Source organism: Polypterus senegalus, chromosome 16 (genome assembly GCF_016835505.1).
Source record: "Polypterus senegalus isolate Bchr_013 chromosome 16, ASM1683550v1, whole genome shotgun sequence".
NCBI classification, from domain to species: domain Eukaryota; kingdom Metazoa; phylum Chordata; class Cladistia; order Polypteriformes; family Polypteridae; genus Polypterus; species Polypterus senegalus.
This window is the reverse complement of record NC_053169.1, coordinates 86,447,382-86,467,886: the sequence shown is the minus strand read 5'-3', so window position 1 is coordinate 86,467,886 and position 20,505 is coordinate 86,447,382. Positions and strand designations below refer to the sequence as shown.

Genomic DNA, 20,505 nt, shown 5'->3' with positions numbered 1-20,505 from the left:
CCTTAGGGTTTTTTCTTGCTTTTTGGGGCACATATTTATGCTGCAAAAATCTATCTCCTCCCAAAGGTTCTCTGTTGTGCTGTGCAGTGAAATGAAGCCCATTTTGTGTTTGTGAAACCACTTTGAGGTTATGAGTAATCTGTGAAATTGCACATTCTTCTTCTGGCAATATTCTTTTGAAAAAGTGTAGACTCTGGTCATAAAAGGATGTCCATGATTGGCAGCAGTTCTGCAGCACTGAAATAATCCTCAGCTGGCATTAAAAGGCAAGAAAGCATTTCTCACTCTGTTATATCAACACCAGCCTGCACTGTTGATACCAGACAAGATGATTCATCCCCATTGACGTCAAATCCTGATCCTACCATCTGCGTCACAGACCAAATACTGAGATTCATCAAACCAGGTGACATTTCTTCAATCTCCAGTTATTTGAGTTTCCTAATCACATGTCCACTGTAGCCTCATCTTTCTGTTCTTAGCTGACAGTAATGATAACCAGTGTGATCTGAAGTCTTGTGTGTTCGGAGATGGTCTTCTGTCATAAAGAACCTTTATCTGAGTATTTTTCTCCTTCCTGTTAGTTTGAATGAGACTAACCATTCTCCTCTGATGTTTTTGTCCACATACTGCTCACTGAAAATGCTTTTCTCAATGTTTTCTGTAAATTTTAAAAACTGTAGTGAAGGAAAATTCGATGAGGGCAGCTGCTTCCTGGGTACTGGGACCGCTGGTACTAAACTCAAATGTCATTTAGATCATTTAGAATGTAATGTTTGTTTAAATGTGGCACGGTGGTGCAGTAGTAGCACTGCTGCCTTGCAGTAAGGAGACCTGGGTTCACTTCCCAGGTCCTCCCTGTGTGGAGTTTGCATCTTCTCTTCATGTGTGGGTTTCCTCCCACTGTCCAAAGACATGAAGGTTAGGTGCACTGGCGATCCTAAATTGTCCCTGGTGTGTGTGGACTGGTGCCCTGCCTGGAATTTGTTCCTGCCTTGTGTCCTGGGATTGGCTCCAGCAGACCCCTGTGACCCTGTGTTAGGATATAACGGGTTGGATAATGGATGGATGTATGTTTAAATGATGACCAAACCTCTTGACCACATCTTGAAGGATTGCATAATGCGTTGCAGCCTATTGATTATCTATTTTGAAGAACAGACTATTTGCATTAACAAGCATAGATACCTCATAAAGTCCCCACTGAGAGTATATATTGTGATATGGTGCTATATAGGCGCCCGACCCGATACAGACTGGACACGGAGGCGCTCGTAAAACAAACTATTTTCTTCCCCTGTGGGCGCACATCTTCCCCGTCTCCCACAGGCAGTACACAGTTCCACACAAAGTAACACAAAGTAACACACTCTTTTTCTTCTTCCTCCACCACTCCTCCCAGGCAACCTTGTCCTCCTCCTCCCGATTCTGGCTCCTTGAGTGGTGGTAGCTGGGCCCTTTTAGAGTCCACCCGGAAGTGTTCCAGGTGGTTGATCATCGAGTTCCGGCTGCACTTCCGGGTGTGGCGAATACGCTGCCCATACTGGCTCAGGAGTCCCAGCTGCAGCAACCCCTGGCAGTGCCTGTGGGACCCAACAGGGCTGCACCCAACTCCAATTCCCATGGAGCACTGCCGTAAACCGAGGCACCGCTCCAACCCAGGGGGGTGGCCATCTAGCGTCCAGGGGGAGGTATTGCCCAGTCCATGGCTGCTCCCCATGAACATATACTGTAACGAAGGGGCGTCCCAGCCGGTTATGGACCCCGGCCGTACGCCACAATATACAGTAATATATTCAATTGTTGAAGCCGCTTATTCCAAATCTGTAGAGGGCTGTTGCCTCACCTGGCAGCATTGTGCATCAGACAGGAACCTGCCCTGTATGGGCTGCCAGTCCTTTGCAAGGCTCTGGATGTATACAAGCATTAAATATACTTCTGTTACTATTAATGAGAGGAGAAAACCCCGTATTTAACAGAGAATGCAAAAAGATGGTTGTACTTGTGTGGGGATGTGGATTATGGCCCCTTCAGGTATAATATTATACTATACTAGCTGTGTAAGCCCGTGCTGTAAAAAGCCTCGGGGTCATAGAAACTATTGAAATTGTCAGAAAGAAATTGAAACATAGAGATGTCAGGTAGTTGAAAGGAACTACTCTGGGCGTCTCTCTCCTAGGAGGATTCGTTTTGCTGATGTACTCGTATCGCTTGTGTATTAGCAGCTAAGCGACTTTGCCTTTCTTCAGAGGTTATGTTTTGCCAACGTGCTCACCTCACTTGTGTATTACCGGTGGGAGGAAAAGTAAAAGGGATACCATTTTGCCAATCTGTTTACCTCGCTTCTGTATAAGCAGCTAAGCGACTTTGTCTTTCTTCTGAGGTTTCGTTTTGCCGACGTGCTTGCCTTGCTTGCGTATCTCCTCAGAGGCTGAGCCCTTACCCCGACTCCACCTCTCACTTCGGGGCCGGACAGATACACACACACACACTTCCATGCGTAGACGTTTATATATAAGATAGAGTGCTGCAGGCTAGGTGAATTGGCATTGCTAAACTGGGCTTAGTAATTGGGTTTGTGTGATAATTGGGTTGGAAAAATTGATGAATAGAATATATTCTAAATTAGCTATGTTATCAGTGAGTGCAGGTATATGTGGTGTAAACTTGGACCCGGACACAGACAGACGGACATCGTTGGCTCCACCACACACTGTTTATTTACAATGCTATTTACAAATTGAACGTGCACAAACCCCAGTGCCTCCAGCACCGATTCCCCCAATGACCAGGCCACACAGTCCTGTGCCTCTTTTCCTCCTGGCCGCCTCCAGTCCTCACTCCAGCTCCGTCCTCTTCCACCCGACTTCCACTAATGACTGGAGGGAGGCGGCCCCTTTAATAGGAACCCGGATGGGCTCCAGCTGCTTCCCGGCAATGTCCCGCGGACACACCCCCGTGTGGCGGAAGTGCCAGCTGCGCACCTGGAAGCCGTCTGGGTGTCCCCTGTCGTTTCCCCCCCGGCACTTCCTGGTGTGGCGGAAGTGCCGGGCTCCCGGGATAATAAGGCACTGGGACGCCGCCTGCCGGTGGCCACGGGCCCCTACAGGGCTGGGCTTCCAAGCCCTTTACCCGAGGCCCCCAACATAACCAGGACAGACGCCCCCTCGCGGTCTGGAGGAGGCACAAGCCCTCCTCTCATCCTCCTGGGCGTCCCGGCCGGGGCTCGTTATGCACAGTTAACCTTTCCAAGATTGGTTCCTGCCTTGTGCCTGATGCTTTGGATCCCCATAATTCAGACCTGGAACGTGTGGTTTCTGACAATGCATGGATCAACCATACACTTTAAAGGACACTCTCCGTTCAAAATGTTATATTTTTTAATATGTTACTTACTACCATGTATTTCGTAGTGATGGGCAACAAAAAAATGTAATCTCGTGTTTTCATGAAGAACAAGAGAAAAAAATGTTTATGATTGATAGAACCCAAAGGTGACCAGTGCAGAGCAATGCAAAACAATGGGGGAAAAAAATCTCACTTTACATAATCCGCATGTTCGTTACCCAGTTGTATGCTCAAACTGTGCAAAAGGTATTCTTTTTGTGCTAAAATATCATTAATAGTTATTTCAGGAAAAATCAATGTACTTCATAAACAGGAAAATACATTCCCATAATGCTTTGCTTCTGAATTGATGACAGGACTCTTGATCAATGAATAATAAGGGGGAGAGGCAGAGCTTCAATTGAAAGGAAATGGTGTTATGAGTATGCATTTTCCTATTTATGATGTAGGCCGATTTTTTTCTTAAGTAACCTATTAATATTTCAGCAAAAAATGAAGCTTTTTGCATGTTTTGAGCATAGGACTGGACAGCAGACATGGATCATGTGACGTGACTTTCATGAGAATTTTTTTTTCTTTTTCATGGATATTTTTTCTCTCATTCTTTTTCTCAGCCATCACTACAAACTAAGTGGGGTAATATACTGTATAAGAACAAATATCATTTTTGGGGTGGACTATCCTTTAATCCTCCCTGCGTGGAGTTTGCATGTTCTCCCCGTGTCTGCGTGGGTTTCCTCCGGGCGCTCTGGTTTCCTCCCACAGTCCAAAGACATGCAGGTTAGGTGGATTGGCGTTTCTAAATTGGCCCTAGTGTGTGCTTGGTGTGTGGGTGTGTTTGTGTGTGTCCTGCGGTAGGTTGGCACCCTGCCCTGGATTGGTTCCTGCCTTGTGCCCTGTGTTGGCTGGGATTGGCTCCAGCAGACCCCCGTGACCCTGTATTCGGATTCAGCGGGTTAGAAAATGGATGGATGGACTATCCTTTAATGGAGGCGGCACGGTGGCGCAGTGGGCAGCGCTGCTGCCTCACAGTTAGGAAACCCGGGTTTGCTTCCAGGGTCCTCCCTGCGTGGAGTTTGCATGTTCTCTCCGTGTCTGCGTAGGTTTCCTCCCACAGTCCAAAGACATGCAGGTTAGGTGCATTGGCGATTCTAAATTGTCCCTAGTGTGTGTGTGTGCCCACCATGCGGTGGGGCTGGCACCCTGCCTGGGGTTTGTTTCCTGCCTTGTGCCCTGTGTTGGCTGGGATTGGCTCCAGCCGGCCCCCATGACCCTGTGTTGGGATATAGCAGGTTGGATAATGGAAGGATGGACTATCCTTTAATGTAAATGTAAGATTTTTAGTAAAGGTGAAGAGAAATATTGTTTATTATGCAATATAATCAGAGTTCATTCAATTTGGCAATATTTAACTTTGGAAGCCAGTCAGTTTCGGTATAGAATTTAAACATTTTTAGTTTTTTTTTGCATGTACAGTATTCTATATTTCCTCCTACATATGCTGCTTAAGTTGATCGCATTTATTAATTAGAGTTAGTTTTTAATGATCATGGATGTGAAGGTGAAAGTACCCTACACGATGATGGACTGGCACCTTGCATTATATTTCATCGAGATGGACTATAGCTCCCAATGACTCTGAATTGGACTTTGCATATTCCAACATAGATGGATGAACAACTGACAAATGTGGAGGGAACATTCTGACATCACACAGATATTGACTAGAATGCTCCCAGGATCCTGCATCAGCACTGATAATTGTGTCACCATGTCATCCTCAAATACACAATGGTCACTCAGTATAACCATCAATGCAAATCAGTTGTTGGCCAAGGATGAAACTGTTATGCGCCCAGCTACTCATCCACTCATCATTCATTTTCCAGACTGTTACTCAGTTAGAAAGTCAAGGCAAGCCAGGACCTCTTCCCAACTCAGAGGACGCTCAGGCAAACACCCACATTTACTCCTAATTTAGAGTCGGTAATTCACCTAAGGTGTATGTCTTCATGTATAGCACTGGTATCCCATACCATGCTGACACAAGAGGAACATGCAGACTCCAAGTAGGCAGCGTCTGTGACAGGATTTACAGCTGGTAGGCTGCAGTGCTAACTAATATGGCACCGTGCACTGAAGTGCTAACTAATGTGGCACCATGCACTGCATCAGTTTAATGTGACTAAAATCAATGAGTGCTTCGCGATATCTACTACCCCAACATTCCATTGTGCTTTACACTAAATAACATTAATGAGAATAAAAGCATGAAATATTTTTATTTGACACATTGCTGAATAGGAAAATAAAAGTGAGCTTCTCATAAACAACAGGGCAGCACATATCTAGACTATAAATGCCAAATGTCAAATACGGAGTGGTACATTTTTAATTTCATGCTGTGTGTTGTGGGAGTGATGAATCACAGGAATGATGAGTCATGTATTGCTCTTGAAAAATAATGAATAAATATAAGCAACTCTAACAAAATTAAACAAAAAAAGCTGAACTTTCTCAGTACATAAGACTAAATATTTTAGCGTGTACTCTGAGCCAAGTATTTTTTTGGTCCAGCTGATAAATCCTTTTAACTTACAGTTTCTCTTCCACTATTGTGCAGCATTGTTAAAAAAAGGCATGAGGAATGGATGTGGTCTTTTTTGGCAGTCTGCGTTGACATTACAAGACTTTTTTCAGAAGCATTTGCGGTGGACTATACCAGGGCCTGACTCATCATACTCTTGTTTGCTGATCCACATCTGCTGGAAGGTGGACAGAGAGGCCAGGATGGAGCCTCCAATCCACACTGAGTATTTGCGCTCAGGTGGGGCAATGATCTTGATTTTCATTGAGCTAGGTGCCAGCGCAGTGATCTCTTTCTGCATTCTATCTGCAATGCCAGGATACATTGTGGTGCCACCAGACAGCACTGTGTTGGCATAAAGATCCTTACGGATGTCCACATCACACTTCATAATGGAGTTGAAGGTGGTCTCATGGATACCACAAGTTTCCATTCCCAAGAAGGCTGGCTGGAAGACAGCTTCAGGGCATCTGAACCTCTGATTTCCAATGGTGATGACTTGACCATCAGGCAGCTCATAGGTCTTCTCAAGAGAGGAGGAAGAAGCAGCAGTGGCCATCTCCTGCTCAAAGTCTAGGGCAACATAACAGAGCTTCTCCTTGATGTCTCGGACAATTTCTCTTTCTGCTGTGGTGGTGAAGCTGAAGCCTCTTTCAGTCAGGAGCTTTATGAGAAAATCAGTCAGGTCACGACCAGCTAAGTCCAGACGAAGAATGGCATGGGGCAAGGCATAACCTTCATAGATAGGCACGGTGTGGGTGACACCATCACCAGAGTCCATCACAATGCCAGTGGTGCGCCCAGAGGCATACAGGGACAGCACAGCCTGGATGGCCACATACATGGCAGGAGTGTTGAAGGTCTCAAACATTATCTGTGTCATTTTTTCTCTGTTGGCTTTGGGGTTCAGAGGAGCCTCAGTAAGTAGGACAGGGTGCTCTTCAGGTGCTACACGTAGCTCATTGTAGAAGGTATGATGCCAGATTTTCTCCATGTCATCCCAGTTTGTAACAATGCCATGCTCAATTGGGTACTTCAGAGTCAGGATTCCTCTTTTGCTCTGTGCCTCATCACCAACATAGCTGTCTTTTTGTCCCATACCAACCATCACACCCTGGTGCCTTGGGCGACCAACAATGGATGGGAAGACAGCTCTGGGAGCATCATCTCCAGCGAATCCCGCTTTGCACATGCCTGAACCATTGTCAACAACCAATGCAGCAATTTCAACTTCCATAACTGGCAGCAGATGTTCAGCCTCGAATGTGACAATCAGTTGACACACGACTAATGTATGACTCATGGACAGAAATGAAGTGTTTATTTATAATCATCTAGTGACAGTTACAAAATCTCACGAGAAAACACGTAGCACTTCCTGTGATAAGTTCCACCCACTTTCAAAAAGTGAAGAAATGTGGAGGCTGGTGGTATGGCAGCCATTTAAACAGAATACAATTGGCCCACTGAGCTTTAGCAACTCAAAAGACCCAATGTTTATGATCCATATTTTGTATTTTTAATTACTTCAGATCGACCCGTTCGATGCACAGTTCCATATATTGTACCAAAATACTATAGGATTCCTATAGAAAAACCAGGAGCCGTCCCCTCTAGACTTTCTTGTATACTCAGATATGGGGATGGATATACAGTATGAGGAGTAAACCGCAAGACAGTGATTATATTTTTACCAGTAGCGGCACGAATACACTTGACTTGAGCATTCACAGTTTTCATCCTCTTTCTCTGTACGTTTACCATTTGTTTGTTCAGAGGTTGATGTGCTTGCTGCTTCCTGAGCAGCTCTTCTTTGCTCTACCCTAACGGCCTGCTTCTTCTCTTCTTTTTGCGTTAAAACTGATTAAGTCAGTGTTTGTGTTGCAATTACTTAGTACGTTTTCCTTCATTTTTCACTTAAGCTGGCACTTAGGTGTTCAATCTGCCTCAAGAATGATTTTTTAATATGTTACTTACTCCCATGTATTTTGTAGTGATGGGCAACAAAAAAATGTAATCTCGTGTTTTCATGCAGAACAAGAGAAAAAAATGTTTATGATTAATAGAACCCAAAGGTGACCAGTGCAGAGCAATGCAAAACAATGGGGGAAAAAAATCTCACTTTACATAATCCGCATGTTCGTTACCCAGTTGTATGCTCAAACTGTGCAAAAGGCATTCTTTTTGTGCTAAAATATCATTAATAGTTATTTCAGGAAAAATCAATGTACTTTATAAACAGGAAAATACATTCCCATAATGCTTTGCTTCTGAATTGATGACAGGACTCTTGATCAATGAATAATAAGGGGGAGAGGCAGAGCTTCAATTGAAAGGAAATGGTATTATGAGTATGCATTTTCCTATTTATGATGTAGGCCGATTTTTTTCTTAAGTAACCTATTAATAATATTTCAGCAAAAAATGAAGCTTTTTGCATGTTTTGAGCATAGGACTGGACAGCAGACATGGATCATGTGACATGACTTTCATGAGAATTTTTTTTTTCTTTTTCATGGATATCCATCCATCCATTTTCTAACCCGCTGAATCCGAATACAGGGTCACGGGGGTCTGCTGGAGCCAATCCCAGCCAACACAGGGCACAAGGCAGGAACCAATCCTGGGCAGGGTGCCAACCCACTGCAGGACACACACAAACACACCAAGCACACACCAAGCACACACTCGGGCCAATTTAGAATCGCCAATGCACCTAACCTGCATGTCTTTGGACTGTGGGAGGAAACCCACGCAGACACGGGGAGAACATGCAAACTCCACGCAGGGAGGACCCGGGAAGCGAACTTGGGTATCCTTACCGCGAGGCAGCAGCGATACCACTGTGCCACCGTGCTGCCCTTCATGGATATTTTTTCTCTCATTCTTTTTCTCAGCCATCACTACAAACTAAGTGGGGTAATATACTGTATAAGAACAAATATCATTTTTGGGGTGGACTATCCTTTAATGGGGGCGGCACGGTGGCGCAGTGGGCAGCGCTGCTGCCTCACAGTTAGGAAACCCGGGTTTGCTTCCTGGGTCCTCCCTGCGTGGAGTTTGCATGTCCTCTCCGTGTCTGCGTAGGTTTCCTCCCACAGTCCAAAGACATGCAGGTTAGGTGTATTGGCGATTCTAAATTGTCCCTAGTGTGTGTGTGTGCCCTGCGGTGGGCTGGCACCCTGCCCGGGGTTTGTTTCCTGCCTTGTGCCCTGTGTTGGCTGGGATTGGCTCCAGCCGACCCCCATGACCCTGTGTTGGGATATAGCAGGTTGGATAATGGAGGGATGGACTATCCTTTAATGTAAATGTAAGATTTTTAGTAAAAGTGAAGAGAAATATTGTTTATTATGCAATATAATCAGAGTTCATTCAATTTGGCAATATTTAACTTTGGAAGCCAGTCAGTTTGGCATAGAATTTAAACATTTATAGGTTTTTTTTACATGTACAGTATTTATATTTCCTCCTACATATACTGGTTAAGTTGATCGCATGTATTAATTAGAGTTAGTTTTTAATGATCATGGATGTGAAGGTGAAAGTACCCTACACGATGATGGACTGGCACCTTGCATTATATTTCATCGAGATGGACTATAGCTCCCAATGACTCTGAATTGGACTTTGCATATTCCAACATAGATGGATGAACAACTGACTGTTCAATCTGCCTCAAGAATGATTTACGATATGAAGAGGTAGGGGAAGTGACGGCAAAGGTGGGCGGGAATGAGAACGCACAGCCGCCCTGCTGACCGATGCCGGGAGTTGATTCTACAATTAATTAAAATAAAAATAAAAAGAGGAATAACCTTGGAGGTCAATCATCACCACGAAAGCGGGTAGTAGACGTCACGTAGTATATGAGTACCAAATTTCAGGTCAATTGTTCAAACGGTTTGCGAGCTACAGGTGATTTAAAATCCTGGACAGACAAACAAACAGCCATGGTAGTGTATTATATAAGAAGATATTATGTGCATAAAAGAACCATCAACAACAAATTAATTCATATTAATAATATATTGAACAATTATTATAAAAGTGAAGTTGAATAATTCCGACTCTGCAGCTGCATGAATCAAAAAAAATTGTTGAGTATGTGTTCAGGTAAAGTACCACTTCTGGCTGATGGATTTGACCCAAAAGTTAATACAGATCTACAATTTTGGTGTAGCAACCACATGCCTAATTTCATCCATTTATCTCAGTGGTCCTCAATCACGGTCCTGGTGGGCCACAGTGGCTACGGGTTTTCATTCCAGCCAGTGTCCTAATTAGAACTCAGGATTCATTAGTTGTCCTTGAAGAACAGATCGTACTGCACGATATCAAGGATTTCCTAAACGCTACTGCTCTGATGATGGGTCTTCTGTTTGTACTTAATATCGATTACCCTAAGGAGCTTCGTTACACATTTGAAGTTATCCAGAAGGTCCTAATGAATATTGGGGGAAGACAGTGCTCTTCGCTCGTTCATGGACTACGAAATAAACTCCTTCGGAAAATGGTGTAAGCTTGTGATCAAGCTTGAACTCTGATGGATACTTTTGTGTTCCAACATTTCCTTTACATTTTTTTTGGCACTTTATTTTGCACTTTTATTTATTTTTTTGATATGAAAATGTCTTTGAGATATCTTGAAAAGCATTTGAGATGTGTCAAAATGTATTGCGAAATACATTCAAATGTAAAAACATCTTAAGGTCTCAAAGCGAGTTTCAAATATCTTAAAGTCAATTACATTTTAAGATGTCTGAAATTTATTTTGAGATATCTCTACATGTTAATTTGGTTTGCCATAAATAACCTGAACTTGAAACCATACCAGTCAAGTGTGAAATCAAGTGCAGTAAACAAACATGTACACACCTCATATTGTTTCTATATTTTGGACTTGGGAGATTTTTAAAAAGAAATATTTTTCAGTGTTTTCTCCAGGACAGCCAATCTTTGGAATATTTTGTAAGTGATTTATTTTAAATCATAAAACTGTTTTTGCCATATAAAATGTTGGTTTACATATGGAAGTAATTACAGGCAGTTCTGCAGTCATTTATAGTCATAACACATTGCTTTGGTGCGACATTTTATTTTATTGATTAATATACATCTTCGCTTTCATGACTTGTTTCAAAATTGAATTCTGTTGATGCTGTTGCTTGAATTCAGTAAATGTCATGCAAGTTTGTTGTTTTTGTATGCTGTAGTTTGAATTGTATTTATTCTGGACTCTCTTTTATTTGGAGAAGTTCTTCCACTTGTTCACGGTTTACGTATGTAGTGCACTTCATTTCAGATCAAAGTGTCGAGTCAAAAGAATAAGATCAAATGCTAGTACTTGGTCTTTGTTGCCATATATCCATCCATCCATCCATTTTCCAACCCGCTGAATCCAAATACAGGGTCACGGGGGTCTGCTGGAGCCAATCCCAGCCAACACAGGGCACAAGGCAGGAACCAATCCTGGGCAGGGTGCCAACCCACCGCAGTGCCATATACGTATTTTGACATTTTGCATAGAACATCAATATACTACAAAACAATACAAATCCAATCAACTCATTTGGAGTTTCTAAAGAAATACTTTGAATACAGGCTTGCATGACCACAAAGTCACGTAGGTCTCGTTGAGTCATTTCCAAGTCGGCAAAGGTTCAACATACAGAACAAGACCCAATTATGTTATGAAATTTTATGGTTGTAACAAAATAAGATCTAAGCTTTACTGGGTACCACCTGATTTTGGGGGCAAATGGAGAAACAGAAATATTAAAAAACTGTTCTGTGAGAAAATCACTTATTTTGAGACAGCAGAATTAATGAATGTCAGCAATTCCACCAGCATTTTAAAGTGGTGAAGTCAAATGCTTAAAAAAAAAACAAACCAGGAAATGAAAATCACTGACTTCCTATCGCAGTTTTGAATTTTCATGTTGAAAACCGTTTTTAAGGTTTGTATTTGGAAAAACAGTGCAGGACACTCAAATTATAAACCAATCTATTGAGGAAAAACTTAGGTGGGCCATATCTGTAATATACTGCTCAAGAGAATTAAAGGAACACTTTTTAATCAGAGTATAGCATAAAGTCAATGAAACTTATGGGATATTAATCTGGTCAGTTAAGTAGCAGAGGGGTTGTTAATCAGTTTCAGCTGCTGTGGTGTTAATGAAATTAACAACAGATGCACTAGAGGGGCAACAATGAGATGACCCCCAAAACAGGAATGGTTTAACAGGTGGAGGCCACTGACATTTTTCCCTCCTCATCTTTTCTGACTGTTTCTTCACTAGTTTTGCATTTGGCTACAGTCAGTGTCACTACTGGTAGCATGAGGCGATACCTGGACCCTACAGAGGTTGCACAGGTAGTCCAACTTCTCCAGGATGGCACATCAATACGTGTCATTGCCAGAAGGTTTGCTGTGTCTCCCTGCACAGTCTCAAGGGCATGGAGGAGATTCTAGGAGACAAGCAGTTACTCTAGGAGAGCTGGAGAGGGCCATAGAAGGTCCATAACCCATCAGCAGGACCAGTATCTGCTCCTTTGGGCAAGGAGGAACAGGATGAGCACTGCCAGAGCCCTACAAAATGACCTCCAGCAGGCCACTGGTGTGAATGTCTCTGACCAAACAACCAGAAAGACTTCATGAGGGTGACCCAAGGGCCCCATGTCCTCTAATGGGCCCTGAGCTCACTGCCCAGCAGCATGCAGCTCGATTGGCATTCGCCATAGAATACCAGAATTGGCAGATGCACCACTGGTGCCCTGTGCTTTTACAGATGAGAGCAGGTTCACCCTGAGCATGTGACAGAAGTGAAAGGGTCTGGAGAAGCCATGGAGAACATTATGCTGCCTGTAACATCATTCAGCATGAGCAGTTTGGTGGTGGGTTAATGATTGTCTGGGGAGGCATATCCATGGAGGGTCACACAGACCGCTACAGGCTTGACAAAGGCACCTTGGCTGCCATTAGGTATCAGGATGAAATCCTTGGACCCATTGTCAGACCCTATGCTGGTACAGTGGCTCCTGGTGCACGACAATTCCTGGCCTCATGTGGTGAGAGTATGCAGGCAGTTCCTGGAGGATGAAGGAATTGATACCATTGACTGGCCACCACACTTTCCTGACCTAAATCCAATAGAACACCTCTGGGACATTATGTTTTGGTCCATCCAATGCCACCAGGTTGCACCTCAGACTGTCCAGGAGCTCAGTGATGCCCTGGTCCAGATCTGGGAGGAGATCCCCCACAACACCATCTGTCATCTCATTAGAAGCATGCAGCGATGTTGTCAGGCATGTATACAAGAACACAGGGGCCATACAAAGTGCTGCTGCTGCAATTTTGGCAAAATGGACTAGCCTGCCACATAATTTTTTCACTCTGATTTTTGGGGCGTCTTTGAATTCAGGGCTCTGTAGGTTGATCATTTTCATTTCCATCAAACGATGTGGCATCCTTTCGTTCCTAACACATTACCCAGTCTATATCAGTATAGATATCCAGGAGGATTTCTTTTTCCCATTGAGATCTGATGTGTTTTCAAAGTGTTCCTTTAATTTTTTTGAGCAGTTTATATTTAGTAGACTATATGTATGCATTGTAAATGGTGTGCAGGTCATAGCGGTTGGACTGGCATATTGACTGCTGTGAAATGTGATACCTTACCTGGTCAGGAGGCCATAATGGATGGAAACCACCCTGGCCAGAATGGTTCAATTGCCCCTTTCTCATTCCCTTGTTGAAAAATGTATTATGGCCTGATGAGACCAAGGTTGAACAATTTGGCCATTATTCCAAAAGGTGTGTTTGATCCTCAAAAGAGCACATACCCACAGTGAAGCATACTGGAGGCACCATCATGCTTTGGGGCTGCTTTTCTTCAGTTGGAACTGGGGCTTTAGCCAAGGTGGATGAAATCATGAATGACTCTGTTTTGGCATAAAACCTTCAAGCATCTGCTAGGATGCTGAAGATGAAGAGGAACCTCAGCTTTCAGCATGACAACGGCCCAAAGCATACATCAAAATAAAGGCAGCAATGGCTTCAATCAGAGGAGGATCGATGTTCTGGAATTGATCAGCCACAGCCCAGACCTTAATGCAATTAAAATACTTTTGGGGTTGTAGCACGCCACATAATCTATTGTCTGGTTTGTCTTTTGTTACACTGTCGCCTTCAGTGAACGCCTTTTTTTGCTGCCTAAACACCTATAATAAGGTGGAGGTTGAAAAAGAACACAGGCACATTGGACAGACGGCCGTAAGCAGGACCTTTGCAGGGTGTGGTCTGTTGCCGTAGCTTCCGGATGGGAGGTTGTCATGGAAAAAGGGCGCTAATGTACAGTTGAAAAAAGGCCCGAGAGAAGATGGCCTCGCTCATGGATCAGAGTTCATTCCCATTTCTGGAGGTGTCCTCCTCGAAGACGTCGCCGCCCGACCCGCTGTGGAATAGGAGCGGACGGGACAAGGATTACTTGGGTGAGCTAAAAGCGAGATTTGCTTATTTGGGATAGCGCGTTTTGGAGACTTTTTTGAGGGAAGAGAGAGAGGGAGAAAGGACAACCATTATCAGATGTGTCAGAACTGCTTGGACTTTGTGGGTGGCCTGTGTCGAAGGGTTTTTTGTTCGTGTTATTTGCTTTCTATACATAGTTGTAGAGTGTGCGTTTACGGATGCCGTTGCTGCCATTTATGTTTGAGTAGTTTATAAGACTGATTTTAATACATTTATTTCCGCCTTGTCCGCTTCTCTCTGTCATTTTGTTGATATTATATGAAGTATATATTTTAAGTCTATCGATATCGCCGGAAGGGATCCGAGGGTGGTTTATATATGGAGGACAATTTCGGACAAAATTAAATAAATAAATAATTAAATGCGCAAATAAATAAAAGTACTGTGAAATGTGAGCATAAATAAATAAATGTATCATGAAATGAAGCCTTAATAAATACATTTGTCATGAAATGAGAGCATAAATAAATAAATGTGTCACGAAATATGTTTTTCGTTGCTTATTTATTTATTTATTTATTTCATTTTGTCCGTAACATTCCTGCAAACCGTCATGAAATACGGCTTGAAATAAAACTGTCACTTTCACTCGTCAAAGTTGAGAGGGTGGGCTCTAACACGCCCTCTAGTTACTGATTGGTGAATCGATAGCACAAGAATTACAGTAATTAGAAAAATGCTTACTACTGCCGATGAAATGGATTCTGCCGAAGATATTACGTATTTCAGAGAGAGAACTGAAGATTTATCGGAAGAAATTACAATGTTGGCGGCCCTTTTAGACTCCGATATAAATTAAACTATTTTTGAAATTATCGAAGAACAGGTGGAACGGACTCTACTACACTCCAGTTCAGGTGACGCAGTTCCCTGCTGTGGAGTCCATCCTTTGACATTCCAGCTGAGTCAATAGAGCACCTTCTGTTATGCGGTTTAAAAGTACGACAGATTGCAGATCTATATGGTGTATCGGAGAAGACGGTCACAAGGCGAATGAGCCAGTTTGACATACGGTAAGCTGCAACGGCTGTATTAGTTTAGGTACTTTGACATGGAATGCCCAAAGCAGCGCCAACTAATATTTTGAACTGAGTATTTGACCCTTGTTTTACGTGTATAAAGTCAGGAGCATATTCGCTGCTACTTTTTCAAACAACTCTACAGCTCTGATCAGTGGCAAAGTTGTTCAGTTCAAAATATTAGTTGGCGCTGCTGTGGGCATTCCATGTCAAAGTACCTAAACTAATACAGCCGTTGCAGCGTTACCGTATATCAAACTGGCTCATTCGCCTTGTGATCGTCTTCTCCGATACACCATATAGATATGCAATCTGTCGTACTTTTAAACCGCATAACAGAAGGTGTTCTATTGACTCGGCTAGAATGCATCACCTGAACTGGATTGTAGTAGAGTCCGTTCCACCTGTTCGATAATTTCAAAAATAGTTTAATTTATATCGGAGTCTAAAAGGGCCGCCAACATTGTAATTTCTTCCGATAAATCTTCAATTCTCTCTCAGAAATACGTAATATCTTCGGCAGAATCCATTTCATCGGCAGTAGTAAGCATTTGTCTAATTAATTCTTGTGCTAACGATTCACCAATCAGTAACTAGAGGGCGTGTTAGACCCAACTTTAAAGAGTGAAAGTGACAGTTTTATTTCAAGCCGTATTTCATGACGGTTTGCAGGAATGTTACGGACAAAATGAAATAAATAAATAAGCAACGAAAAACATATTTCGTGACATATTTATTTATTTATGCTCAAATTTCACAATACTTTTATTTATTTGCGCATCTACTTAATTTTGTCCGAAATAGTCCTCCAAAGGTTTAGGGTTGACCTGCTCTCTGTGGCTCAAATACGCTACCAAATGCGTGGTGGCGCATAGCGATATCGTCCTGGAAAAGGCGACGCGATATATGGGAACCTGAAGAGAGCAGTGCGCATTAGAAGCCCCTGTAATTTGACAGATCAGGACATTTCCTTTTTTTTCCAAGGAGTAGTGGGCAAAAATCGCCAAGTCCACATGTGCTAAACTGGTAGACTCTTACCCAAAAGACCGAGTACTGTAATAAAATCAAAAGGTGCTGGTTCAGGGGGTGTGGGATGTCTTGTTTTTCCTTTTTTTAAGTGGATATTTTTTGATTTTGCTTTCACCTTCTTTGTATACAGTAGGTTGCAATTTTGCAATAAGATGAAATTAGTTCTGACAGGGGTTTCTGTTGGTTTCCTTTTTTTATTACACAAAATATGTGATTTTTAGACGTTTTATAGCCACTGTAAATGGCTGGCAGAAAATTCCATTCAGCACAGTGTTAATGGCATAACTAGACTGAGAACCCGCTTCCAAGTGTTTTACCAATAATGGAGCACCACCGGGGATGTATATTTTGATCATTGATTGTGTTAGAAGAAATGGGTATTTGCATACTCGCCCATACCCAGGGACGTCTGGTCAGGGGAGGCAGAGCCTCTCCTGTCATCATGAAAAGTAAAAAAAAAAAAAACAAACTAATAATAATAACATAAAATAAATTTGTCCACTTGTCTGTGCTATATATTTGTTTTCTGTATGATTCCAATAATTTTTATAGTCAAAATCGCTGAATTGGCTCATTTCCTGTTCAAATACTGGGGAAAACGCGAGGTGCAGTAGCAACGAGCCTCACCTTACCTCGGACTGCGCTCTCCCTCACACACTGGGCTGATGCGTGGAGTTGGCTCGTGCCTTTTTTGTTTGTCGCCAATATAGGGTGGTCCAGATCTAATTATGCAATTTTCATTACGGTATAACGTAATTAAGTTTATTACATAGAAAATCGCCTGAAAAATCCCGGACTATGGAGAAGTGCGCGAACTGACGACATGAAGAATCGTCTTCGCGCCGAACTGGAATCGTCCTGCATAAATCAAAGTCATCCAGACGATATGAATTCTGCATAATTAGATCTGGACCACCCTGTATAACCCTAATATCTTTAATGAATGTGAGTGACATACAGTGGTGTGAAAAACTATTTGCCCCCTTCCTGATTTCTTATTCTTTTGCATGTTTGACACACAAAATGTTTCCGATCATCAAACACATTTAACCATTAGTCAAATATAATACAAGTAAACACAAAATACAGTTTTTAAATGATGGTTTTTATTATTTAGGGAGAAAAAAAAATCCAAACCTACATGGCCCTGTGTGAAAAAGTAATTGCCCCCTGAACCTAATCACTGGTTGGGCCACCTTTACCAGCAACAACTGCAATCAAGCGTTTGCGATAACTTGCAATGAGTCTTTTACAGCGCTCTGGAGGAATTTTGGCCCACTCATCTTTGCAGAATTGTTGTAATTCAGCTTTATTTGACGGTTTTCTAGCATGAACCGCCTTCTTAAGGTCATGCCATAGCATCTCAATTGGATTCAGGTCAGGACTTTGACTAGGCCACTCCAAAGTCTTCATTTTGTTTTTCTTCAGCCATTCAGAGGTGGATTTGCTGGTGTGTTTTGGGTCATTGTCCTGTTGCAGCACCCAAGATCATGCTTCAGCTTGAGTTGATGAACAGATGGCGGACATTCTCCTTCAGGATTTTTGGTAGACAGTAGAATTCATGGTTCCATCTATCACAGCAAGCCTTCCAGGTCCTGAAGCAGCAAAACAACCCCAGACCATCACACTACCACCACCATATTTTACTGTTGGTATGATGTTCTTTTTCTGAAATGCTGTGTTCCTTTTACGCCAGATGTAACGGGACATTTGCCTTCCAAAAGTTCAACTTTTGTCTCATCAGTCCACAAGGTATTTTCCCAAAAGTCTTGGCAATCATTGAGATGTTTCTTAGCAAAATTGAGACGAGCCCTAATGTTCTTTTGCTTAACAGTGGTTTGCGTCTTGGAAATCTGCCATGCAGGCCGTTTTTGCCCAGTCTCTTTCTTATGGTGGAGTCGTGAACACTGACCTTAATTGAGGCAAGTGAGGCCTGCAGTTCTTTAGACGTTGTCCTGGGGTCTTTTGTGACCTCTCGGACGAGTCGTCTCTGCGCTCTTGGGGTAATTTTGGTTGGCCGGCCACTCCTGGGAAGGTTCACCACTGTTCCATGTTTTTGCCATTTGTGGATAATGGCTCTCACTGTGGTTTGCTGGAGTCCCAAAGCTTTAGAAATGGCTTTATAACCTTTACCAGACTGATAGATCTCAATTACTTCTGTTCTCATTTGTTCCTGAATTTCTTTGGATCTTGGCATGATGTCTAGCTTTTGAGGTGCTTTTGGTCTACTTCTCTGTGTCAGGCAGCTCCTATTGAAGTGATTTCTTGATTGAAACAGGTGTGGCAGTAATCAGGCCTGGGGGTGGCTACGGAAATTGAACTCAGGTGTGATACACCACAGTTAGGTTATTTTTTAACAAGGGGCAATTACTTTTCACACAGGGCCATGTAGGTTTGGATTTTTTTTCTCCCTAAATAATAAAACCATTATTTAAAAACTGCATTTTGTGTTAACTTGTGTTATATTTGACTAATGGTTAAATGTGTTTGATGATCAGAAACATTTTGTGTGACAAACATGCAAAAGAATAAGAAATCAGGAAGGGGGCAAATAGTTTTTCACACCACTGTAGGTAGTCTTGCTAATCGGACATAAAACCGCAGTGAAAAGGCACAAGGTCAGGCAGACAGTACCGTGTAGCCCTGAAGGGGGCGCATGGGAGCCCAACAGGTGCTCGTTGCTGCTGTTCTACGCAGAGCCTCTGGGCACCAGTAAGTTAGCGATATCAGAAAGTTAAGTGCACTGCAGCGGTCCATTAATTTTTATTTTTTGTTACGACTGACGGCCAAAATGGACGATTAGATTAAGACTTTTAAAACTACAGGTAAATAAGGAGGACTTTTATAAGAAAGTGACGGAGATTTTCGTGGAGAAGGACAGGCACATGGATTTCCTTTACAAGTAAAGGTAAGACCAAAGACGGTTTTCAATTTTATAAAAAATGCAATAAGACTAAGAGAAAGACAAGCCAACACTTAAACTAAATTTTGACCTTAAATATAATATTCTTTTGTTTTTCTTCTATCCTTTTGTTGAACAGTATGTATTAAAATTGATTAAAGCATCGGAATTAAAGCTTTTAAAAACAATCAAATATTTCAATTAAGGTCAGTTCAGTTTTTTGTACACCACTCTATACTTACATTTGTATTGAATGAGTATGAATTGTGGAATTACAACAGCAAATTTAGAACACATGGAGGGTGTGGAGCAAATGCGCTCTCTCTCTCTCACCACTATAAATGTAACGTTCTTTCTTAGCCAAATATGTACCTTGCCAATGTGTGAATGCTGATGAGATATGAAACATTACCAGTAGTCAGTGTGCATGCTGCCAGTTGAATAGTGAATAAGCTACTCTTTTTGGGTTCATATATTTGAAAATCTAACTCTAAAGGAGTCAGTGCCTCACCAGCCATGAACCTCACCACACGTCACTGCCCATACCTGTATGATGAGTATGGAAAGTCTCCTACTCCTTACAAAATGTTTAGTGTTTGTTGAATAAAAGTCAGAAAATTGAAACACATTAAACCAGGCTTATTCCATTTTTTTTATTCTAACGTTTATTTACAATAGATTAGATAAGGCTAGTTAGAATCAAAATTGTGTTCATTAATTTTTGGTTTTGTCTGTGTAGCTTTTATTATTTACCATTTGTTTAAGGAGTGGTCCCTCACGAGGTGGGGCCACCTGCCAGTCTCCACTATGAACCACCATCCACCTTACAAATTGGATGACCTCCCATAGTTTCCTGGCGGTTCATTTCAAATGCACTCTGGGAGTGCGGAGTTGATTGCGTTTTGCTGTGCCTTTTATGGATTTCTGGCATTTTTGCTCTGTTTTTTGGCTTTTGTGGTATACTTTTATTTGCTTACTTTGAATTGCATTTACTTTTTAGGCAATTTTGTTTTGCTTATGTGCTCTACGGAGCTTGCTTTTCTTCACTGAACAAGAACAAACCCCATTTTTTTTTTAAAAATAAAGATTG

At 42.3% G+C, this 20,505-nt stretch overlaps 2 protein-coding genes across 3 annotated transcripts in view; both read right to left on the bottom strand.

Annotated features, from left to right (window-relative positions):
- LOC120516564 (calmodulin-like) overlaps nucleotides 1-20,505 on the bottom strand; it is a 45,824-nt gene that overhangs the window by 12,340 nt on the left and 12,979 nt on the right. The window lies entirely within an intron of this gene.
- LOC120516562 (actin, cytoplasmic 2-like) lies at nucleotides 6,045-7,308 on the bottom strand. Of its 2 annotated transcripts, XM_039738323.1 has the most exons (2): nucleotides 7,047-7,308; nucleotides 6,045-6,923 (listed from the first exon to the last, which is right to left on the bottom strand). In XM_039738323.1, the coding sequence occupies exons 1-2, from the start codon at nucleotides 7,236-7,238 to the stop codon at nucleotides 6,045-6,047; spliced, it is 1,071 nt and encodes a 356-aa protein (XP_039594257.1). In that variant the 5' UTR covers nucleotides 7,239-7,308. The 2 variants fall into 2 exon arrangements, with proteins under 2 accessions (XP_039594257.1, XP_039594256.1); XM_039738322.1 differs by having other exon boundaries at nucleotides 6,045-7,187.

What these genes read in the sequence shown, in the direction of transcription:
- LOC120516562 (XM_039738322.1), bottom strand. Translation starts at nt 7,172, where the DNA reads ATGGAAGTTGAAATTGCTGCATTGGTTGTTGACAATGGTTCAGGCATG.